This window comes from Uranotaenia lowii, chromosome 3 (genome assembly GCF_029784155.1).
Source record: "Uranotaenia lowii strain MFRU-FL chromosome 3, ASM2978415v1, whole genome shotgun sequence".
NCBI classification, from domain to species: domain Eukaryota; kingdom Metazoa; phylum Arthropoda; class Insecta; order Diptera; family Culicidae; genus Uranotaenia; species Uranotaenia lowii.
The window spans coordinates 81672512-81698201 of NC_073693.1; the positions used below are offsets into that span (position 1 = coordinate 81672512).

At 36.6% G+C, this 25690-nt stretch overlaps 2 protein-coding genes across 2 annotated transcripts in view; one reads left to right on the plus strand and one right to left on the minus strand.

The window, feature by feature from the left end:
* The window catches only part of LOC129757451 (gamma-1-syntrophin), a 246880-nt gene extending 231396 nt beyond the window's left edge, over positions 1-15484 (plus strand). Inside the window, exons 9-10 of the mRNA XM_055754684.1 lie at positions 4231-4434; positions 4797-15484. Coding sequence (XP_055610659.1) covers positions 4231-4434; positions 4797-4907 — 315 coding nt within the window. The 3' untranslated portion in view covers positions 4908-15484. The remainder of the gene's footprint in view (positions 1-4230; positions 4435-4796) is intronic.
* A 4508-nt stretch (positions 15485-19992) lies between these two features.
* On the minus strand, positions 19993-24165 carry LOC129753787 (mitotic spindle assembly checkpoint protein MAD1). Its single transcript, XM_055749634.1, has 5 exons — positions 23766-24165; positions 23508-23677; positions 22013-23102; positions 21802-21942; positions 19993-21008 (listed from the first exon to the last, which is right to left on the minus strand). The coding sequence occupies exons 1-5, from the start codon at positions 23872-23874 to the stop codon at positions 20308-20310; spliced, it is 2211 nt and encodes a 736-aa protein (XP_055605609.1). The 5' UTR covers positions 23875-24165; the 3' UTR covers positions 19993-20307.
* Positions 24166-25690: the final 1525 nt, after the last annotated feature.

The window sequence follows — 25690 nt, forward strand, 5'->3', positions numbered from 1 at the left end:
TGGATCTCCCAGTCGTGCTCTCGAAATCTGCCTTCCTATAGCAGACTGAAGAGTCGCCCGCATAGTTACGTAGGGTGGTTTGTGCTGATACGCATGAATATTTTTACGTAATTCATAGCTGAGTCATTGTCTTCATCATTTTGATTGTTTTTCAGCTTTTCAAAGTTACAGAGACCTAGCTCAAAATGAAACTAAAATTTGAATTTTGAAAATCGGTTTAATTAAAAATGAGATACAGCGCTGCTAAGAAAAAATGTTACCTCTTTTAAAAAGTGAGAATTTTTTTTCCGGTAATTCCAAGATTGCGGCCAAAACTCCCAGGGAACCCTAAAATTTACATATATTTTTGGAAAGATTTATTTTTCACAATTTCAAAACATATAAAATAAATTTAATACACCAACATATACTGCAGATATAAGAATTTTAAAATGATGTCTTTTTTCGGAGGTTTTCTGTTCAAAGCATTCTATAGGTCATCTGCTAAGTCAAATCGATTTAAGTTTTGTATATTTAAAATCTTGAATCAATTACCTAAACAATGAATCTAAAGTCATAAATATCGGTCAAGATATGTGACCAGTGGAACGAAATCGATTTACTAGTCAAAAGAAGCGAAAAATAATTTGTTCAAAATTTTGCGAACGGCCTAGGAAGGTTAATTCTAGATCGTGCTGGTGAATGCTGATAAGTATCGCATTATACTTTGATTTTTTCAGGGTTTCTCGATATATACTGGCTTGTCCATAAATCCAATAAAATTTTCAAGATAAGTCAAATCTGGGCAGGATGTCCGAGCTTATTCACATTATTTGCAGAATCAAATAAAAAACCAATGAGTGCATGGATGGATATTGATGACATTTTCAGTGAAGTTATCTGGTAACGAAATTTTTACATATGATAAATTTTTGTGATGTTCTGTCAAGTGGTTTTCTATATTGTGTCTAATGAAGAAATTTTACGACTTTCAGTTTTGGACAAAACGTGTGCCATCTATAATGCATATTTTGAACCACCCTTTTTTTACAAATCAAGGCTTTTTTTTGATAACGTTTTCGGTTACCTGAAGTTTGACCTTCAACATAACTCAAAATTTTGAATTGGGTCGAAGTTATAAAAAATTTAGCCAATTATCCTCCTTCGGCACAAAACAACATAATCGACTTTTTATCGCTCAACCACCGTTTTAAGTAATGGCACGATTTCAGATCCAACTAAAACAGAGTGTAAACTTTGTGGGACCTATTGAAGTGCATTTCAGAGAAAACGGTCGCATTTGGAGGCAGTCTTCTTTGTAGTTTTAGCCATTCATCGTGTCAATCGTTATGAAAGACTGAGTAATTTGCAGTTTCCACATATCTTCCATTACTAAATTTTTCCATGTCCATTACTAAATTTTTCGAAATATCTCCCCAAAAGAAGTCCAAATATATTGCGAACGATTTGACCACCGTATTTTGTTTATTTTACCGGTGGGCAGCTTTTCTACCTTGAAGAAATGAAGTCAGGCCTATTTATAAGTCTGCTAGACGAACCAGTCAGAAAAATTGGACTTTTTTATCACTTCCTCTGTTCATATTTCCGAAGGGTGCTTAATCGGTATAGCGCACGGCACCCTTCCAAATAAACGAATTTCAAATCAAATCAAAATCTATTCATATTTTTGGATTGAGCTTGAAAAAAACTCTCACATTCCCTATAGTTCATGAAATCAATCATCTTTACTTGATTCAAATTTTTGCTAATTCTTGGATCCTCTAAGACTAAACAATTTAAATTTTGGTAACATAGTTGATTTTTATCTATTTTCGGGTCTCCCACTGGAAATTTCCTGGATTTTTCTCGATTCTGCCAGGAAAATTTAGTCAATGATCTTCAGTATTGGATGCAATCGCAAAAACTACTTGACAGATTGTCACCAAATTTTGATCACGTACACATTACATTTATAGTTATCTTTACTGAAAATTTCATCAAAATTTCATCCATGCTTTCAAAAGTTACTCACAAAACTAAGTGTTGCTTTTTTCGAATACACTCCTTATACCGATTTGTCCGAATTTTTATTCTGTCAATTGAACATTCATATTCAATACTCGGATATTCGATTTATATTCAGCTTTCAGATTTCATTATTAATTTGTTCAATTTGATAATTTAAAAAACATTATTATTGAGATTCAAGGCTTGTAACTACATACATATGATATATTGGAATAGGATTCCTTCACTTGAAAAATTCTAATTATAAATCTAACCTTATTTTGAAGAATCTTTTGCCATGCATAATTTTCAATTACATTCGGATCTGGATAAGCCAGAGTCCAAGGGCCCAAGGTCTCCTATAAAAATCAATTGAAAAAAAGAAAGATACACCAGTTTGAAATTATTTCAAACCAGTTTCTGTAGGAAACCGTACAGGTTTGTTAAGTATTCCATTTCTTTTTTGTAGTTTTCATTCATACACAACGATATATAATTTCAATCCGATTTCATGAGCCTGTCTAAGAAAAAAAAACTCTCAAAAAGCATGAGACATGGCAATTTCTCTCACTTTTAGAGGTTTCTAGCTCATTCAGTTCTCTTTTATCCAGGTTTGACTGTAGTTCTAAACTTAAGTTTGAAATTCAAGATCGTAAGGGTCATACTTTGTTCAAAAATATTTGCTAGCTTGAAATCTTTTACTTTTTGTGAAATCGCTGTAATCCCTCAGATAATTAAAAAAAAGTTCTTGCTATTTTCTGTACTCGAGGTTTTTTTTTAAGTTACTTTGGGAATTTCCTCATAACAAACTCTTAGCAAATTTAAATATTCGGATCTCTTTGAAATTTGCTTTTTTGAGGATTCTTTATTTTCATCTCTGGAAGAATGAGTTCAATACTTGGAAGAAAAAACTCTGAATACAAACAGCTGAAATGATTTTGATTTTATTTCAACGGATTTTTATCGATTTTTTTTCTCTCGATTGTACTTATATTGGTTTGGTCAACAAGATCCAAAAGTTCAAAGGTTGGAAAAAAGTAACATCACAATTTAAAAAAAATATTTAACACAGGTTGTTTGTGATCAATATTTGCACAGGAAAATTTGATTTCGATTGTTTGCGCATCTTAAAGTGCTTCTAAAGGCTCAGGCACCATGTGGTCTGAGGAGCTGATATTTGGTACGTTAGCTTATTGTGAGAACTTCTAGTTCATATGCAATCCAAATTGGAGATAGGCCCTTTTGAAAGTTTGGACCCAAAATCTAAATAAAAAAATTAAGCCACCGGTTTGAGAGACTTAGGTAGTACTTACATTACGTGAAGTTTTCTCAGAAATTCAATTCTGTCGCCGGATTTGACCCTATATAACCAGTAATGAGCTTTTTTTCTTTATATGCCCTAGCAACAAGAAATATTAAATCATTAGAATTCCATAAAACGAACTAAACGGTTCATCAGCACCTCAAAGGGACTATAAACAGATGAAAAAAAAAGGAAGCGATCTGTTTTGCTCCCCAATACCCTTATGATGAAGATGTCATTTCATAAAATAAATGTTTTGTCTAACTTAGATATTGATCGATTTTTACGTAATAAATATCAGTTTTAATGCACTCAAAACGCCCAAAGTTTCAAATAAGAATATATCTTTTTAAAAAGATGAATGATTAAAATACATTTTTCATTTAAGTGGGACAATTTGTAAAGAATGCTTCTCCTGTAGCATTTCATTGATCTTCATGAAACATTCACATCATATTGAAATATTCTCCAACAACATTTCAGCTGAAAAACTTTTTTGATCAAATAATTATGACTGATTTTTTTATGGGAAACACTTTGATGGCAGATTTGAATTTCTGAAAAAAAAATTCACGTAAAAAAGTAGTATTTCACGACATCTATTTCTTTGGGATTTTTCGTCCAAATTTTCCAAGTGTGCAATATTTTCATCGAAATCTGGAGGTTCACTTTTGACATGGAAAACCATTCTTTGAAAATTCGTCATATAGATGTAACAGATCATCTCGAAATTCGAGGAGCAGTTGTTTCGCAGAACAATCTTTAGATCCTTTGCATAAAATTTTTAGTATGTAGTTGGGATGAAGGACAAAAGATTCAGATTTACAATTAGATTTGAAATGATAATTCAGACCTATGCTTAAACTTCAAAAATAAAAACTAGAAAAAATAAGAATTGAACAATAAAAAATATCAATAAAACTGTTTTTTTTTTCTAACAGCGCAAAACCTTTGCCGTGTCCCACCACGGAAAAACCGGGGGCCTGACGCTGGACTGGCAGGCCGGATTCTCGCTAACGGAAGGGGCGGAAGCAAATGTCGTGTGGCAGTACAAGTTCTCTCAACTGCGCGGTTCCTCTGACGATGGAAAATCCAAGCTCAAACTACACTTCCAGGACCACGAAACACGCTCCATCGAAACCAAGGTAAGCACCGCGGGTCAGACTGAGCTCATGTTTTTTTCTCATTCGTGGGTGGCCGAAGTAAGTGATAAGTTTTGAAAGTTTTTTTTGCATTGTAATCCTGCTTTTGCGATTGGCATCTTGCGAAAATTGAATCCTTACGCGTCAACAAGAAAACTTATTCGATTTGGAAGTTTTTTTCGATCCTCTTTATTGATAGTTGTTTTTCAATATATTTCTGTGTTCGTTTTTTTTTCGTCTTTTCCGTTTCGCTATTTTCATATTTCTTTCCTCGAGCGATAAAAAAAAATAGGAAAAAAACACTTTTCCAATAGTTGGTTTTCTTGTCCTTCTATTTTTTGTCTTTTTTCTCTGTATATTTCTAGGAGCTCGAATGCCAAGTTCTGCAAAGTTTGCTCTTTTGCATGCATGCGTTTTTAACGGCTAAAGTAGCTTCGGTTGATCCTGCGTTTTTGAGTTCGATTCAGCAGGCTTGAATTTGCGCTGACGACGACGCTGCTGCTGCTGCTGCTGGCCGCCGACGCCGACGCCTCCAAACAGAAGACGCACATAGACGCGTAGAAGACGTTTATGAAGATGAAGATGACGGTGATGATGCAGGGAGCGTACTTCAGGTTATCATACTTGAGTAATCGTAAGCAATCGAGTGTACTAAACTAGTTAATTCGATATAGTAGGCAAGTGAAAGCAGGAGTGAAACAATCAAACTTTATTAATGAAGAAGATCTCGCTCTTAGTAGATGGTGTTTCCGGTAAATGTTGATTTACACAGATACAACATTTTTAGGTTTACAGTACACGTCAAGGGGTTCAATTGAAGAGTGAAGTATTATACCTATCTCGCAGATAAGGTAAGAACCTTTTTTAATAAATTCAGTTTTTTTTGCATTTCAAGTTATACTTTTCCATCTTTTTTAATAGTCACAACAAAATTCGGTTGTATTATTGCATTATTGTATTATTATTGAAACTTTCTTGAGAAATAATTTGACAAATGAATTATCAGGAATTCTAAACATATAACATAACATTTAATAATGGAAAACTGGTTAAAAAATATTGGAGAGTCAAGGTCGAGACACAGCAATATATACATTTGTTTCCGCTTCACGGTATTTGATTAATTCCAAGGTGAACAAACACGCCTTACGATATTGCTGTTGTTCCAGCTTTCTCACGCAGTTTCAATGGGTGGACTGGTAATGTAACTTTGTGGATTTTGCGCATGACATTTTTGACGGACGCTATGAGAGAAGCTCGTGCTGCATTTCCTTTCCCGAACATTGTTCCTTTATGTAAATGAAAATCCGTGGAAGCACATGTAAAACCAGTATAACTGCAATTTTGAAAATAGCCATTGACCAGTCAGATACTGAATTTAAACATTTCAGTATCTACATTTCAATATCTACGTCCTCATATGGATTGTTCTCCTATGCATTTCTACTAAATTTTACCTCATTCGAGAAAGTTTCTTTCCTGCGTAATACTTTTCACGCAGAATTACGTATTAAGGCAACACTATAGACTGTTCCAAAAATTATAAATACACTTTCTTTCTTAAACAAACGAAACAATGATTTAAAAAAAACATTTTTATTTTCAAACATGCTGCTGAATAGTATTTTCATTCAATTTATAATTCATTCAGCATTAGTTTTTGTAGGGTGGCGAGATTACTTACCTCTTTTAACACTACTCATCAGCTTTTGAACAGTGCTTTCTCGGACTATGTTTACCGCTTCAAGCCTATCTTGCTTGAATTTTTCAACACTATTCGCTGGTTTCATGTGTTTCTCCAGATTTGCCTTCGTCAAAGCCAAAAAATTTCGATTGGACGAATCTCTGCACAGTTTGGTGGGTTCATGTCTTTCGGTTAGCATGTGACCTTGTTGTTGACTTCATACCACTTTGCATCCTCAGAGTAGTGGCACGAAGCGTGATCAGGACTAATTCTTGCACGTAAATTTCACTGTGATTATGAGTGGACGAGACATTTAATCGCATTCACATACGACTTGCCACACCAAAAGCACTGAAAAAATATCGAGACTCAATTTTTAATCAGCAATCTGGCTGAAAAAAAGGCTCCAAAATTCACTAATTCTCGTGTCTTCAGCCTTTAATTACCTTGAATTGGGGAGGTATTCAGCAAACGTCAACTTAAAAAAAACAAAAAAAAATTACCAATACTATCCGATGTTTGGAACCCATTTTTATCCTTCTGTGATGTTTTTTTTTGTTGAAAATGCCCTGAACTTTAAACCTCTGGCCTGTTGGTCGCATTCCGCAGTACGCAGACACAATCATAAGTCGGCGATGCGATGAAAAATTTGTGGCGACGAAAATGTCTCTCAACTGAAGATTTACTTCATGTAAAGTGTAGGAGAAATGATTTTTTTTCCAATTTTGAGCACCAAAAACCCAATTCATGAGAAAATCCACTCTTGATGACATCAAATAAGGACATCAAAAATTTTTCTTTCACTTCAATCTAGCCGCCATCATGCATGGCAGCTTTACCACAGTTCATGGTCTGTCAAATTCCAATGGTAGCAAATGGTTGATCAAAGGCTGAAAAAATGTGATAGAAACAATTCTTCAACTTCTCCCGTTGGCTGCACTAAGACTTCTTTAAACGTTGAAACATGGTTTCAGTTTGTCTTTATTCAGCCAGCAAGCTGAAACAGCAATTACGCTTTAGCTCAGCTTTTTTTCAACAAATTACCGTTTTTAAGAAGCTAAAATGTTTGTTGCGGAACCTTACTTTGCAAATTTTTCAAAATAATTGGCTTTCACTGATGCAGGAACATCCTTTCCCTTCGGTGAGGTGTAAAATTGTAGTTCAGGCAGTATCTCAAGTAACACCGATTGTTTTGTAAGCCTATTAAAGCCTCTTATGAAACCTAAACTTGGTCTAGAAGCCTGCTAGAAAACATCAAATGTTACTTGGGTATAGTCGAGTTTAATGTGGGTTTCATCATCCATGATAACACAACCAAAATTCTTGGTCAGAAGTTTATCGTAGAGTTTCCGAGCCCTCGATTTCACGCATTCAGCCTTTTTGGTACTCCTTTTTGTCTGCTTCTGCTTCCGATGGTCTGAAGATCAATTTTCTCTTTAGCATGCATAACCAGGCTTCGTACGGATCGTGAGGCGAAACTCATGAGAGACCACTCGCAACTCATGAGTCCAGTACCACTCATAACCAGTAAACATGAATCGGCAGAGAGGTAACTCAAATCGACAGAGGGATCGTAACGATCTCTCTTGCGATTTTGCTTCATCTAATCTGCAGAGACTAACACACCATTCGCGTGCCTTTAGTGAGTGCTATGAAATAATCTAAGACACGCCCTCCAGAGAAACACACGAAAACAATCCGAATCGTGTTTGTATGTTTCCCTTCGAGAAGCGTGTTTGCCTGCCTGAGAAGTCGACTGCTACGACTACACCGTACGAGTGTACGATTCAAACTGATTTCGCATGTACACATTCGTATTCGTTGCCTCTAGGTATCTCGGCAGGACAAACCGAATGGAAATATTTGCATTCTTGGAGTGTCGCCGAAATAAACCGTTTTATTCTAAGTTAATGGACTCAACTCTCAATTTTTTGCATGCTCTGTCGATTTTTGAGAGGACGCGCTTACTGGGTAGGGGCCCCAAGTAACACCGATAGTTTTATTTGACTCCTCAACTCCCTTTTAAATCAAAACTTGATCTAGTAGCCTGCTATAAAACATTAAATGTTACTTGGGGCGGAACACCCAACCCAAACTCCTTAATTAGAGGCAACGAATACGAATGCGTACATGCGAAATCGGTTTGAATCGTACACTCGTACGATGTGCTCGCATTTTATCTCCGTTTTTTTTTTTAATGCGTTCTTTCAATCGTAGCAGTCGACTTCTCAGGCAGGCAAACACGCGTCTCGAAGGGAAACATACAAACACGATTCGGATTGTTTTCGTGTGTTTCTCTGGAGGGCGTGTCTTAGATTATCTCGTGGCACTCACTCAAGGCACGCGTATGGTGTGTTCCTCTCTGCCGATAAGATGATGCAAAATCGCAAGAGAGATCGTTACGATCCCTCTGTCGATTTGAGTTACCTCTCTGCCGATTCATGTTTACTGGTTACAGTTAATCGTTTGCCTTGCCGAGTGCTCTTGATCCACCGTAGAGTTAACCCCTTTGGCAGCTGAAAGCTGCAGATAAGAGCCCAACAGTTCTCGGACAAGACAAGAAACTTCATTGGTATAGCAAACCGACCATATACATTTTGTAGATTGGCCCAAAATACTGACCTGTGCAAAATTTAAGCTCAATTGAACTAAATTTGAGGTTCCCTTAAAATGCTCAAAGTTTCGGTTTTTTTTATTCTCAAAAATCACCTCAGAGAGGACCAAAGTAAATCGAAATTTAAAATTTTTAGCCAAAGAACTTAAACTGCATAAAACTGGTGTTAACTCAAAAAATTGACTTCTACTTTGACGTCGTGATATGTTGTTTACTAAAAAAAAAATGGTAAAACATCGATTTTTTGGCCGAAACTTTTTGTTTACAGCTAACAACAGATTTTCGACGTTTCATGCATTTTTGATCATTTGGCATCAAAATTAAAATTTCGAACCAAATTCTTCGAGTCAAGCTAAATATGAGTGAATATTTCGAGAAATAAAAGTTTTCTAAGTTTTTTCCGGGTTTTGTCCAAGTTTGTTTGAAAATTGCCCAGATTTTGGGATGCAAACTTTGAAACCAAGTGCCCGTATTTTACAAGGTTCTTTATTTACTGAAGAGAATTCATCAATAAGGGATTCGTTTTAGTTGATTGCATCATAGTTTGCAGATCACTTATTTTTTAAATTGATTCCTCATTCTTGCTTTCAATTAAAACATGACTTTTTTATTATTTTTTGTCACTTTCTAATGATTGAACCCCCTGACTGGATCCATCACTCTTGATATATCAAAGAGACGTATTTCAATACAAAACACAAATTAAACCATCACCGAATCTCGATTATGTAGTAAGGTGTCTAGCTCTCTAGGGCAAGCAAGGATAAATTGTGTAAACTTTAAAAGAAACCAACTAAACTCGACTGATTTCCGCAAGACAAAAAAGGCTCTTGTGTGATTAAATTTTACAACAACGGACTCTATATATACCTACCCAAGCAGCAAATATCCAATTGCATAGAGTAGCAAACTATTAACAGATTCTTTTTTTTTTATTTAATTTGCTAAAGTATAGGATTTTAACAATTGGACTAATTCGAAAGACCCTATTAATGGACACTACCCTACTCTATAATAAAAGGTGCTAAATCCGGAAACAGTAAAGAATAGGAAAAAAAACTAAGAAAACAACTTGTAATCGTCCCCATCCACGTGTGTGCTACTGGAAAGTCTCTAATCCAAGGATAAAAAGTGTTAAACTAAGGAAAATGAAGAAGAAAAAAACGATTAACTAAAAAGTAAAAAAAAGGTTCTATCAAATCACGCAACTGCGTGCTAGTTTGGGTAGCTTCTTTGAATGAGGGTGCAAATAATTAAATAGGGTACTCGGAAATGGAATCAATTACAAACATGCGTGATGCTAAGCCAAAGGCATTTGAAACAGAGAAAAGAAAAAAAAACATAACTGTAAAACCATTTGACTGGTGAACCATTAAAAAGTATACACTGTATATCTAGTGAGTAAAGTTTTAAAGTAAGTCGCATATCTAGAGGATAACAGCAGTATTGGTTTTTGTTTAGATGACAAGAGAACAATGTTAAGGTTATAATCCCTAATACAAAAATTTGAACATGAAATGTGAGGTTTCCTGAAATTATGATTAAGGTTATTAAAGCATCACAAGAAGCATCTGTTAGAAAGGCCCTTAGTTAGCTAGAAGAATTGCTGTTGAATCTTTAAGGCTTAATTCTTGGTTTTTGATGATTTTGAGGTCATTAAGATTTATTGACTTTTTATATTTCCTTTATGAAGATTTACAATGTATTTTGAAAGTCTAGTGTTGAGAATTTTTTTTTTCCACTTTCAAAACTGATTTGGTCAGAAATCCATGAAAATAGTTTGAGAAAACTTATTTTGAGAGTAAAATAAATAAATGTGAAATCTTAAACAGCAAACCCAAGTAACAATTTAAGCTTTATTATGGTCAGCAAAATGTCGTTTGGACCATAGCATTAATCTTCATAAAAAGCTAAAGTACATTCTATAACATCACCTGGGCTCTAATAAAGCCAAAATTAGGCTATTTGGCCCTATCCTAGGAACGTCATCATGACCAATCATTGTTAGTCATCAATATTGGTCACCAAAGCTTTTAAAAAGCTATTATAAAACATGTTAGAAATTTTTGTTTTTTTCGGTTCTGTCAGTTCTCGGAGTTTTTTTTTTTGTTTTTTCCAGCAACCGTAATGGTTGATGAATGATGATTGCATTATTCAGATATGAATCTGGTAAAATTAATAGCTAAAAAACCAATGTTTTACCCATATAATGAGCGTCTTTTCTACTGCCAGTCAAGATTTTAGGTAAAATGTATATGAAATAGTATCTTAAAATAAATGCGCCTCGTCAAATCTGATGGTCAATCATGATGGGATTGATGGAAAAAAGGCCTGAAAAAATATTTTCCAATGCTGGCATTGTGAATCCATCAACATGGCGTCATTTTGTACCCTTCGATTTTGCAACCAACATGGCGTGAGTCAATTCATAGTTTTATTATGGTTTAATGATGACCCCAAAAAAAGCTACGATTTGACGTTTCTCTCGCAAGCAAACCAATTACACGCTAAGGTTGAGTTCCTCATTTCTGAGTTGGTAATCATTAGTACAGTAAATGAGGACAGACTTTTTGAATGAAAAGGGATTGGTTTTCAATGACCCGTGGAATAAATCATGAGTTGAAGTCAAATTTCGTTGTCTGACGCCATCTTGAAATCCAAGATGGCGGCTTCCGCTGAACTTTAAAATGGTGTAAATGACTTGAAATCGCATGAAACCCCAACAAAATGGGTATCGGGTGAAAGTGCTAAACGAGTAGAAGTCGAATTTCGCTATCCGACGCCATCTTGAAATCCAAGATGGCGGCATCCGCTCAACTTTTAATGCTTAATGCTGACAAAAAGCCGCATTAAACCACCACTATACGAGTATTGAATGAAAAGGCTAAGCTAGAAGATGTCGATTTTTTTCTTTCCGACGCCATCTTGAAATCCATGATGGCAGCTTCCACTGAATTTAAAATGCTGTTAATCAATGAAAATCGCTTGAACACAACTTTTTTTCACGTAATACTACATTAAAACTACTATTTTAAAACAATTTAGATCATTTTAAATCATTTTTATTATTTTTTCATTATGTTTCTAATGCATTTAGAACTTTTCTTGTTTTGTTTATAGTTTTTGATTTTTTTTGCCATTTATGTAATTCTTTTATTCCTATCATGCTATTATGTCTATATTGTATTGGTCTTATTCTAGCGAAAACTATAAGGTTATGTTGTTTCTGTCAACCGTCTGATTTTGGCACATGTGCCAAATTCGATGTTTCCAAAATCGAATGTTGCCAAAAACGAACGGGGTCTGTATTATGGTAGTTTTTGTGGGATTTTCAGTCACTTACAGATTTTTAGAGAAACGCGAAAAAAGATATTTGACTTCTATCATTTAGCCTTAGCACCCAATACAATATATTTGGGAGTTTCATGCTATTTTCATTCATTTACAGTATTTTTAAGTTCAGCTGAAGCCACCATCCTGGATTTCAAGATTGCGTCAGAATGCAAAAATAAACTTTTTATAGCTTATCCCAATTGACAAATATCCATATTTTGGAGGTTTCATGCGATATTCAATGATTTAGAGCATTTTTTAAGTTTATAGAAAGCTGCCATCTTGGATTTCAAGATGGCGTAAGATAGCAATATTCGACTTCTACTCGTAAACCCCTTCACCCACTACCAATTTGGGTTTCATGTCATTTTAAGTCATTCACTACATTTTAAAGTTTAGCGGAAGCCGCCATCTTGGATTTCAAGATGGCGTAAGATAGCGTAATTCAACTTCTACCGATTGATTTCTTTTAACTTATACCCCTATAATATAGGTTTTATGCGATTTTCAGTCATTTACAGTATTTTTAAGTTGAGTGGTAGCCGCCATCTTGGATTTAAGATGGCGACGGGCAACGAAATTTGACTTCTACTCGTTTATTACTTTCACCTTATAACCATATTGTGAAGGTTTCACGATATTTTCAGTAATTTTCAGCTTTGAAAATAAAAGAGGAAGCCGCCATCTTGAATTAATGATGGCGTCAAGCTTTTTTTTCCTACTATTTGGGCCCTTTCACTCAATACTCATATTGTAAAGATATTCATACCACTTTCGGTGATTTCAAGTTTTCAAAGATGTATTTTTTCAATTTAAACTCAAAACCAACACGCATAACTTACCAAAAATGTGTAAAAATGGGAGTTCCAATTCAAATTTGTGCTATCTAATCTGAGCGTGTCCTGTTTTGACATTTTGATCGAGAACTGTCACTAAGTTTTATGGCGGTTTAATAATCAGGCACTGAGTGCTATTATAGAACATGCAAAAGAAAGCTTGGAGCAAACTTCTAAGTTTGTGTTTTATTATAGTTTTAAAAAAGCATTCATAACTCTTTCAAAATAACTAAAACAGTATGTTTAATAAAAGTTTTATTAGCGTTTTCAAAACCATCTGCAAACATATGGTCGAAAAAAAATATAAGCATTCTGCATGACCATAATAAAACCGTTATAAAACGAGCTGCACAAAAAAATGCCATAATTAAACCATAATAAAACTTCCTAATGCTAGTTGGCATAATCTGTGTTACTTGGGAAGGCATATTGAGTGTTAGAAGAGAAGTTCTGTAGCAAAAATAAACCCACCAGATGAAAACCGTTTTAAATTCAATAGTGAGTAGATAGTATCAATTTCGAATGAGGAGAAAAAGAAGATACAATCAAAATAGAATCATTCGTTCATATTCATCCACGTTCAAAGAGGTTTGAAGGTGTAAAGGCAAAAAATCTTCTAAGAGAATTCCAATGGGCACAAACTAGATAAAACTAAGTCAAATTAACAAATCTTCAACCGAATGCTTGAGTACTGAATATTCCATAGTTGAAAGAGAAAAATTAAAAGGAAACTAGTCTTCTTTAATACCCAAATAATAAATGGCGCCAACTGAAACGCTTGCACGAAACATATACGCAAATTAAACTTAAAAATTCCTTAAAACCGCAGAGAGAATTGCTTCCGCTACTTTGAATCTTGATTTTCCATATTCGTAGGAATTAAGTTGTTTGGGCTTAGAAAGTCGTAGAAACTCTACCTAAAGTCACCCCAATCAACCATGTCAAGACCCCGATTCCATGCTTCCACTAATCCGTTTTCGATGGATTTCTTTTTCTAGATCTAGAACCCAATTTTTCACAGCACAGATTAGAGAGCACAACATTTATCCAGATTACACCTCCAACAGCCTTCAACTACAACAACATCAACCACATTACAACCCCCAATCAACCACCACAACGACAGGTAAAATCCTCTTAACCCCTACCGGTCAAACCAAAAAAAAAAATTCTTTCGGGACCACCAGCACCGAAGTATTGTAATCCATTGATGAAAAAAGAGAACAGTTATATGTATAATCAAAATTAAAGCATAATGGAAGAAATTGTAGGAAACGTCTTATTTTGAAATAGAGAACGAAAATGTAAACGGAATAGTTAAAACTTTAAAATGTATCACAACACAAACGTAAATCTAGTGATTTTGAATTGCAATTAAGGAAATGTCTGTTCAGAGCTGAAATAAATTTCAAATCTAAAAAAAGTTACCTTTAAAGCACGCGATTATTGTAAGAGGTTGATGATTATTTTCATATTGTTCAAGTTTTGAATCTAATATCGTTGTATGTTTATTCTATAAAAAAAAAAGCAAAACGGAAACCAATATGAGTTGAGCAGCAGCTTTTGTGCGCTTGATATTTTAAACTGTGAGCAAAAAAAGGAAAAGGTTCTATTATTCTAAATCAAACAAAGGAAAAATAAGCACGATGAAACTTTATTTTCTCGTCTACTTTTAAAGCTATAGGAAAGTGATCGGACAACGTTTAAGTAATAAAACATTAATACACTCACACAGAGATATATTATATAGTGATTATATTTATTGCAATTGCGCTATATTTACACATACACACACTCGTACAACACTGTATTATCAAGATATAATTATTCTCTAGTGCACCGCCAGCGATATTTACTAAATGTGTCGAAACTTGTCATTTTTACATCTCTTAACTAGGAACTTATCAACGCAACAGAATACAATTAACAAAAAATAAATAAACCAAGACAAACTGTGGAGTCGGTCTCGTATTGCAGCAAACGTCTAAATATCGGAACCACTAGCAATGAAAAAACTGACATGATATGAGTAGTAAAAATTTAAAAAAAAAACTAAAAAGAATTCGAAACGAAAAAAACTAACAGGCAGAAGGTTTTGGAAGTGACTAACAAAAACAAGTAAATTTTACCGCTCAAAAAATATAGCGACTAAAAAAGACAGATCAATGATCGATCGAAAAAAGAGCACGTGGTTGAATAAATCAAAATTTACCAAATATTATTTTAGGAAACTTTAAATTTAGCAAAACTAGACACTTAACAACTAAAAGTTATGTAACCGATTCGAAGCAAGCAAAAGCTACAACTAAGAGAAACTCACACACAGATGTATTGGTCCCCTTACATTGTAATAAGAAGTATCAAACCAAACCAAACGATGTGTGTGCAGCAACAGGTTGTTGAACTTAAGGACCCTCTTACTTCCCCAATTTTGCGCCCTACCCCGTCCCTATCCCTTTTTTCGGATTGGCTAAGTGTACAGTATTATTAATTAGTTACTAGAAACGGAAAAGATATGAACAAATGAAACAAACAAACAAAACTCCTAAGTTTTCGATACGTCAATAAACTTACCACTTTATCCAATGCCTCGGTTTTTGATTTCTTTTTGAAAGAACGGTGTCCCTGGATTAAGTCTAACAAAATATTTTTTAAGCTAACTCTGCGATTCTTCGAAAATAAGAACATTGAAAGATAAAGAATATTTAGGTAACTAAGTTTTTTTATTTACATTCGTTCGTTATTCCTACCTGTGAGTGAGCTTTGCAGTTCCCTTCCTTCCCCTTTCAATTTCCAGTTACTTGCTTCCTGCACAGTGTAGCCGCCACTGACCGATCCCTTACTGGCTTACGATCTCCTAACGGAGTGGCGCTTAAGTCGTACGCCAGTAAGGGATCGGTCAGTGGCGGCTACATCTTGATGCCCCACGTTGGGCGCCTAACCCAAAAGCGACGAAACTAACGCATTATCCCGAATTCGAACCACATGAAATAGACCAAAAGAACTTCTCAGTTAAAGATTGCTCCTACCAGGTAATATCATCACCGAGCTAACGATCTCCCGTTCCCCAATTGTAATGACAGCTTATTTGCACATGGAACTCCCTAGTCCTTCCCCGGAATCCCCAAGAGTGGTCAAAATCTTCAATCAATCGAAGAAAACAATCGAATAACAATTTACAATATATATTAGAATTTATTCACTAACTTTAAAGAAATCATTTAACGTTTTAAATCGAAACCCTATCTAACCCATTTGCGTGCAATTTTTAAACGCCTAAAGTTATACCTCCCCATACGTGCGTGTTTTCATGCGACAAGCTTTCGAGCAGCATAGCTTGTCACACTCGAATTTTATGCTTTTTGATAGTGGGGCTTCCGTAAAGGATGCAACGGAAATTCGGCCTCGACACTAAATGTTGCGCAAAACGGAAATCACATCACCGTCGTTCAGGAAATGCACAAATCCTCAACTAGAGAATCATATATGGATGACCCCTTCAATGCCAATCACTGCACCGAAAAAACTTTTCACATGAACACTACGTGAAAATGTACATGGATTTTTGTCATCATGAAAATCACGTGGAACCTACACTCATCCGAAAAGCAAACGTTGAATTCACCTGGATTTTCACGTAGGCGCTGATTACGTGAATTTTTTCTTGACTTACGTGAATCATTTGGATGTTAATACAAATTCACTTGATCCGTACGTGAAATTCACATAGCCGTTTGCTGTCAACACAAAGACACATTCGATTTACGTGAAAATCCAGTGATCCGCCAAGCACAAACGGATTTGGTGCATTTTATGTGAGGTTCACGTAGCTCTAAATAACTTACTCATGTAAAATCTATGTGAAAGAATATGGCCAGTTCTCAATATGGCTTCCATCCAACAGTTGTTGCAGGCAGTTAGAGAAATTACGGGTGATGGAACTGATTTTTCGTAAGTATATATACCTAAATATTTCGTTGTGTGATTTTTGTTAACATCTTTTCTCTTTTCAGCAGAATTTGGAATTGAACAGCTGGGACGAACAGGCAACGGCTAACAAGGGACATTAATGAAATTGTCGCGGCGAAATATTTTTAAATAAAAAAGTGAAGTGAAGTGTACAGTGCGTGCTTGGTGTTATATCAATTATTCCAGTAAATAAAATGTGTCTACAAAATCAAAACAATTTTATTTATTTGTTCGGAAAGGACTAACTACATTAACCTACGTTCATCTTTAACAAAATTTATGTGAAAGGCATGTAGCAAAACGAATCCCTATTCACATTCGATCTGCGTTATTTCCACATATCTACCCTTCAAATAGAACTCACCTACAGCGCATATGAAAATTAAGTGAATTTTGCTTGCTGTGCGAGCTCTGATTGCTACCTGAAATTCACGTAGGTTCCACGTGATTTTCATGATGACAAAAATCCATGTACATTTTCACGTAGTGTTCATGTGAAAAGTTTTTTCGGTGTACGTGAATTTCAAGTAGCAATCAGAGCTCGCACAGCAAGCAAAATTCACTTAATTTTCATATGCGCTGTACTGCCCCTACTTTCATAACAGTCCCATATGCAAAAACGAGCAAGCGAGAAAATCAGCTTTTTCTGTTTTGGAATACATTTTTAAATTGTGAGCACAGCTTTCAGTGTAAACAAAAATCGTTTAATGGAATATGTTCAAGGTTGTCATAATAAATCGTAGGACCTGAATTTTTCGAAATTTGGCAACTGGTAAGGTCTGGAGCACCATTTTTGTTTGTTATGGGACTGTTATGCGGGCATATTCGAGACCTTTTTCAAATCTACTCGCATAACAGTCCCATACAGAATATGGTTTGTTCACCAAGCTACCTTCTAAGACTTAAATTTGACCATTTCTGAACTTGTAAATGTAGTTCGTGAATTCCACATTGTAAGTTGAACCTTATCATGGTTTTTAGTTGTTTCTGATAGTTTTTACTCACAGGAAGACCATCCTTCCTTTATCTTAGCCTGCCTTTCAAAAACTGTAGTTAAATTTACTGTGTAGTGTGCATAATTCGATATCAAGTGAATTGCATCTTGTATAAATGACTTAAAGCAATAAATAAAAGATCATTTCACCGAAAGAAACATAGTAAGGTAACTTCATCCGTGGTATTTCACATATGGGACTGTTATGCGGGTATATTTCATATGGGACAGTCACTAGTTGATATTTTTTTCGTAATTTCTAGAACAAAGTCTCTTTTTTTATTGTTTCATATTGAAGTAAAATGTACAAAATGACGAACTGTCAGGTTAGATGAAAAATGACGAAAATTCATATGGGACTGTTATGCGAGTAGGGGCAGTGTAGGTGAGTTCTATTTGAAGGGTATGTGGAAATAACGCAGATCGAATGTGAATAGGGATTCGTTTTGCTACATGCCTTTCACATAAATTTTGTTAAAGATGAACGTAGGTTAATGTAGTTAGTCCTTTCCGAACAAATAAATAAAATTGTTTTGATTTTGTAGACACATTTTATTTACTGGAATAATTGATATAACACCAAGCACGCACTGTACACTTCACTTCACTTTTTTATTTAAAAATATTTCGCCGCGACAATTTCATTAATGTCCCTTGTTAGCCGTTGCCTGTTCGTCCCAGCTGTTCAATTCCAAATTCTGCTGAAAAGAGAAAAGATGTTAACAAAAATCACACAACGAAATATTTAGGTATATATACTTACGAAAAATCAGTTCCATCACCCGTAATTTCTCTAACTGCCTGCAACAACTGTTGGATGGAAGCCATATTGAGAACTGGCCATATTCTTTCACATAGATTTTACATGAGTAAGTTATTTAGAGCTACGTGAACCTCACATAAAATGCACCAAATCCGTTTGTGCTTGGCGGATCACTGGATTTTCACGTAAATCGAATGTGTCTTTGTGTTGACAGCAAACGGCTATGTGAATTTCACGTACGGATCAAGTGAATTTGTATTAACATCCAAATGATTCACGTAAGTCAAGAAAAAATTCACGTAATCAGCGCCTACGTGAAAATCCAGGTGAATTCAACGTTTGCTTTTCGGATGAGTGTGGTTATTGAAATGGACTCACCGATTCCTTCGCTCCTGTTACTCGCAGCCGACGGAGAGACGACTGGCGGGACTGATATGTGACGAGTCACGCTGCTCTGGATGCTGTTGGCTATGCTAGCACCGTACGGGCGCTCGCTGAAGGTGTCGATATCGAACGTCTCACCACCTGTGCCGAGCCGATGTGCCTGTGCTTGACCTGGGGTCAAAGGTCGCTGACCGACGCTGTGGCTTGCTACCTGACCTAACACGGCTGCTGAGTGTTGTTAGATGTTTACTGCAACGATAGACTGCGCTGCTCTGACCACGTGGAGTTCCCGTAACTCCCACCGGGACGTTATGTTGGCGAAACGTCTCGCTTTCGACGAATGCTGTTGTCGGCTGCAGCGGGTGCTACGTGGTCCCTGTGAGACCGATCTGAGAAAAGACGTGCTTTTCATTCACGCAACCTTTCATTTGGCACTTCTCTACAATTAGCTATCTAAATTAATTTGGACTCAGTGTAGCTCGGCCCACGTACACGTCCACTGCCAATCACGCTCAAAAAACATCTGATCGTCTCCTTGAGCTCTCAGTGCAGGGGAAGTGATCTTGCTACAAACGCCCTCGGCGGAAGTTCATAATCCCTGAGAGCTCTAAAAGATAATCTCAAGAGATTAGAGATTCGGCTAATTCGCAGTAGCTAATCGTTTTTAGCTGGAACGATTCAAAACCCACGGGAGAATGTATGAACGCGTCTTCTGGCGTGTCTAACCGCATTGCTCAAACCGTCGATCGCGCGAATCGATATTATGTTCGAGATCGATCGAGGGGCGGACAAACTGGGCCTACGTTAAGGCGGAGAGCAAATGTTGAATTTTCGAATATGAGGACTGCTACAACAGCCAATTGACAGGCGTAACAAGGTCGATAATTTTTCATAAAAACTTAAACCAATTTTCTTCTTTTTAAACCCTTCAAGGTGCCTTAGAAAAATTTCCTGTCATCATATCAATAAAAAAAACCTTGTATTTAATTCAAGAGACTTTGCAAAAGTAGCCACTTATGCCTATCTCACTGTTATGCAGTTTTATTTCTTGATCGAAATGTTCCAAAGGTTTGAATGAGGAAATACAAATATGGGCAATTTGTCTCTTATATGGATGTGTAATCGCTACAATCACGATTAAGTAGTAAGAATGACTTATAATTAAACACCACTCGACACAACTGCATTCAACTGTACGCTGCATATTTATCCATTTTTGGAAAGGATCAATTAATATCTATATCGTAGAGCGCGGTCTTGTTTAGCTTTCTGTTCTTAAACGATTTCTAACCAAAGTTACTAGCCTTGAACCATCAACGTTGTTCGATTGAAGAGATCCAACGTAAGTGTGCTGAGGAAAGCGGGTAGTGACCCGTGCGTTCCCAGGTGACTCGTCACCATATCGGTGATACTTTCACTGTACGCAGTCTCTAGCATGTTGAGCACCATGCCGTTCTCGTTCAGCCGGAAATTCAAATACTCCTCCTCGCTCTCCGCGTACATGCTAGAGATCCGATAGTTGGTGTTACCAACACGATCAACCCGGTAACCGAACAACAGATAGCAAACCTCCCGGAACTCGTTACTGGCAGATTTATAAACCTCCTTAATGTGTTGGTTCTTCGCTTCCAGTGACTGAATTTGGGCCTTCAGCGTGTTCACCTCCATGACGTTCATCGTCATGTTACTGTCGTTTAGCCGACAGGTCAGCTCTTCGTTGCCTTCCTCCAGCTTTCGGTTCCGTATCTTCAACCGTTCGATTTCCGCCTGAAGCTTTTCGATTTCATTGTGGTGCGACTCATACGCCTCGTTAGCGGGACTTTCGCTGTACTGCATCACCTTGTACCGGTCCCGGTTGATTTCTGCCCTGAGGGTTACATTCTCCAGTTCCAGTTCCAGCTCGTTCTTACGCTTCTTCAACCGCTCGTTCTCCAGCTGCAGTGTGTCAATGTCTCGGCGCAGTTTCTCGTACTGCTCGCTGGTTAGCGCGGAATCCATGCCTAGAACGAGAGTATAAGGCTTATAAACATTCTGTTGATTGGCCTAAAGTACTGATCTGTGGAAAATTTAAGCTAATTCGAGCTTGATTTAGAGGCCTTAAAGATTCGAAGTTTTGTATTTTAACCCTTAGAATCTGATAGCTTAAAAATCGATAATGGTATGGTGTCATGTCTTGTAGTCTCCCCAGGTCCTACTTGGAATAACATTGAAATGCTGGTGCTGGTGCTGTCGGTTTTTCGGAACTTAAAAAATAGGAGGCTGAATTAAATACTTGCCTTTTGAGATTTCGTTTTTTTTTCTTTGCAATATTGGTCTTTTTTATGTTTTGTCATTTCAATTTAAACCTAAGTGTAAATTGTCATTTCAATTTCACTTCTATTAGGCAGTTTTAAAATGAAAAAAGTGTTTTAAAATCATTTTAACCCGCTTAAGACGGATTACACACCATGGAAGTTATAAAAAAAAATCGTAATTATATATTGATTTTTATTAGATGGCGTAACAAACGCTTCGCTTCTCGGCGAGGCACCCAAAAATACGTTTAGTCTCGAATGCGTTGAAGAAAATTATGTGTCATACTTTAATTGTCGCCCCATTATCCGACTGGCATTCCTTCCTTCTTCCAATGCTTCTTACTAGTAAACCCTTTAATTGTTCTTTGATTCTGCCCATTATATAACCTAAAAGCACCGTGCGTAGAAAGTATCTCGTGTAGAAAATTATTGTGCACACTCAAAAGCGTGTTCTCATGAAAATCAATTGAAGAAAATATTGTTAATCCCTGAAACTTACCACTATCCGGCATGGTTTTAGCCGTCTGGATCTCTGCCTCCAATCTCGCGTTCAGCTCACGGTACCCAACCAGTTGCTTTTCCAACATGTCGATTCGGCTACGCATTTGCTGATCATGATTGCTCACGGCAGATGGATTGACTGAAATGGAAAATTAAAGTCCATTAAAAACTACTGTTCAATTTTAAATAAACCAACTTATGCTACATACTGGTCAGATCTTGCTCGTAGCTGTCGAGCAGTTGCTTCCAGCAGTCTCGTTCCCCGACAACCAGGTGCAGCTTCTTCTGAACCCGATGCAGGATAGTCTGATGGTGTTTGAGCGATCGTTTGTGATCTTCCAGCTGCTTGCGGAGTTGATCGTTCTCGGCTTTGGTTTCTTCGATTGCCGCCTGGATCTGACATTTTTCGTTTTTAACGGAACTCTTCTCGCTAGTCAGGATCAGATCCTTTTGCAAAATCTGATCGATGTGGGAACGCACTACGATCGGGTTTTGTGCCGAGTTTTTAGGACAGAAATCGGTGGCCAGTTTGCGCCAATCGGCTAACTCTTTTTCTAATTCTTTAACTTTTACTTGCAAATCAGCCGAATCTATTTCGACTTTCTCATATTTCTCCAAGCGAGTTTTTAGGCTGGTGACCTGTTCTTCCAGCAACATTTTGTTGCCAATTATCCCATGTAAATTTTTGGATTCTTCTTTCAATCGGGTGACCTCTTTTTCCATCTCGGTGTACTTGGCCAGCCGAGAAGTGGAAACCTGCGAAAGGCTCTTCCAATCTTCATAGCTTCCCACCTCGTATTCCAAGCTTTTGATCCGGGATTCAGCTTCAGCCAGCTGTTCCCGAACACTCTCCAGCTCCTTGGCGGTGGCGTCGTAGGCGTTTGCTTTCGATTGAAGCGTGTCGTTCAGCTCTTTGTAGGTGTCGCACTGCTCCTGAGCCATCGAAAGCTGGTCTTCGATGTCCATCATCTGATGGTTCAAGTCCCGCACCTCCGACTGCAGCTCTCCGGTGTCGTAATCATACTTTTGCTCCAAATCCTTCAGCTGCCGGCGCAACTCGTACGTCTGGTCGTCCGAAGATTGCTTGAGAATGTTGAACTGATTCTTGGTTTTGACCAATTCTTCCTTGGCCGATTGTTCTCGCTTTCGCACCAACGATAGATGTTTGTCTAGGTCCGTTACTTTTTTGGTGCAGTGAGCAAGTTCCTTCTCCAGGGATGATATTTTGTGCTGGCTCTTCAGTTGCGAAGTAGCAAGTTCAGTGTTTTGATGTTCTATTTCTTTCTTAAGCATCGTGATCTGAGGCATGGAAAAATAGTTATCAGTAAAAAACTATAAGCCGTTATTAATTTATTTATGTATGTACTTGAAAAATATTCTCTTGATTACAAAAACAAGTGTTTAAATGCTATTCAAGAGTTTTGAATTTTAATATTAGGACTCACTACATATTCAAAATAAACATTAATCATTATTAAAAAGAGAAACTTAGCTTTTTTTTTGAAATTTTAATCTAAAGCAAATATTTTTAATGTGGTCAACCGCCCACTTTGGATTTTGGTGGGCGCTGATTTGCGAACAGGTGGGCGGAAGAACAAAGTTAGTTTTAAAACATATCGAAATATTAATTTATAACAACCTCATTACAAATACAATTAATGGTAGCTAAGAAAGTTTAAAAAACTAACTTTTTGCAGAACTTACCCTTGATCTGGCTTCTATTAAATCCGCCTTCATACGCCGGCTCTCCCACGGACTTTGCACCGAGCAATGAGAAACACCAAATTCCTGGCTCAAATTACGATCGTCCAAACCACTGGTACTCCCATCGGCCGAAATATCATTCATATCGTAGAATTTACGTTTCTTCCGATCTAAAATATTAAAACAACATTAACATGAAACATAACCTTATTCTCCGGACTTCGAAAGCCCTCAGCCGTTTTAAGACCATAAACTCACTCAATTCAAATGAAACATTTCCGCAATCGAAACTCAGCCGTTTTGATAAACTTGCCGTCGAAAGGCTGTCGTCCAGATTCGAGCCGGAACCGGCACCGGTACCATCCATTGTTCCGTTGAGCTGCTCCAGTTTTCCCTTGTTCGTTTTCGCGGACGCGTTTCGTGAACCACCGCAGCCAGACGCAACAACCAAACAAAAGCTTTCACCGAGGCCCACTCCAAAGAGGAATGTTAACTTTTTCTAGGATAACGATGCTTACACAAAGCAAAACGAACTTTTCACGGAGAAAGTAATAAATTATTGAAAACTGCCGATATTTGCCGTAAATTACCAGATTTTCGATGCCATCGAATGTTAGCGGTAAACAGAAGTGCAATTTTTTGACAGACAAAAATGTTAACAAATTTGTTTGCTGTACGCTTATTTCGAAGGCTAAGTTTTGTTTAAATTTCTAACCATCAGACGGAATACACCCCTGGAATTGCGCTCCATGGCAGCGGTGCCTGGTGTACTGATCTTTCAGAAATTGCTCGAACTATTCTGACCATCGAAAATTTTGTATGCGATGGACTAAAAAATATTGAGGTTTTTTAAATATCAAAATTATCTTTGAATGAAAGACGTACATATTACGAAATAAGAATCCATAACTTACGGCGATACTCTTCTCAATTTAAAGAAATCCGCCTTTATTTATGCAACCTCCTCAGAACGGCGTATTTTTTTCAATTCACTAATTGATTTATACTGTAAAATACAGCTCATACAGTCCAGTACAGATCAGTTTAAATTGTATTTTTTTTATCATTAACCATTTCTGCCAAGTACTGTTATCACATCTTGTGACCAACAAATTCCGTTGTGTTATTGATTGATCTACGAAATTGGAATTGTTTACAATGAGTGTATAAATTTGAGGAGATGTTGTTCAGGGTTAGCAAAACAAATAAATTTTCATTAAAAAAATCTTGTTCGTTTCCATCCTGTGTATATTTTCTTTACTAATACCAACAGTACAAATTTAAAGATAATTTTTTGTTTTATTTTCTAAAATATAATCGTTTTCTTTACAAAAGGTGTAGTATACATTCAGGCGTTTTACGGTACCAGGTTTCCTTTTACGCGAAATATGACAACGACTATGCCAAATGAATGAAAATTTCTGATCAAGTGGTTCGTGGACTGTGCAGGTAAACTTACGACATGAATCTAATCTTACCAGAACCATACAATTCTATTATTGTTTGCCTCTCATTTTTGAACGAGATAAGTAATTAAAATAAAATGCCACTCTACATAGTACAGTAGAACCCCGCTAACCCGAGAGGCCAGGAGAAGGACCATCGCGGATAAGTGAAACCAAGGATTTCACGAAATACATGGAAAATCATATATTTTTGCTCTGGTTTTGCATATCATCCGGGCGCATAGATCAGTGAATGCATGCGGATCTTGTTTGAACATGGTGGCTCGGATAAGCAGGGTTCTACTGTAGTTATGAAGTATTTGCTGTCCAAAGTCTAAACAAAGATTTGCTGCAAAAATGTTCTTAAGAAACTTTCAGATAGGCATAAAGCAAGATGTGGTTTAATCTTAAAATCATTATAGATATCTAGAAGAAAGTTCGTAAAACTCTTTTCTGCTGGACATTCACTAGAGGTTTATTAAGGTCTTTATCATTTCATAAAATATTTCATTTGGACATTTTGTCATCACATTTAGACTTTTATGAAGCAGAAAACTGAATTTTAATAACACTATGTTTGCACCCAGTTTACTCTGGTCTGTTTAAAAAATTGCCATGCACTATCATTTGACAGGGCAATTCGTTCTAAACGCAGAGCCTACTTAAAGGCGCTTTAAGAAGCCGTTCCTAACGAGTATGGCTGATGCGTGAAAATTTGTTTTTGGCGGCATCCATAAA

What these genes read in the sequence shown, in the direction of transcription:
- LOC129753787 (XM_055749634.1), bottom strand. Translation starts at nt 23,874, where the DNA reads ATGGATGGTACCGGTGCCGGTTCCGGCTCGAATCTGGACGACAGCCTT. An exon ending in AAATGTTTCATTTGAATTGA is followed by an intron (nt 23,678 to 23,765) that starts GTGAGTTTATGG and finishes TTAATATTTTAG; the next exon opens with ATCGGAAGAAACGTAAATTC. An exon ending in TAAAACCATGCCGGATAGTG is followed by an intron (nt 21,009 to 21,801) that starts GTAAGTTTCAGG and finishes CTCTCGTTCTAG; the next exon opens with GCATGGATTCCGCGCTAACC.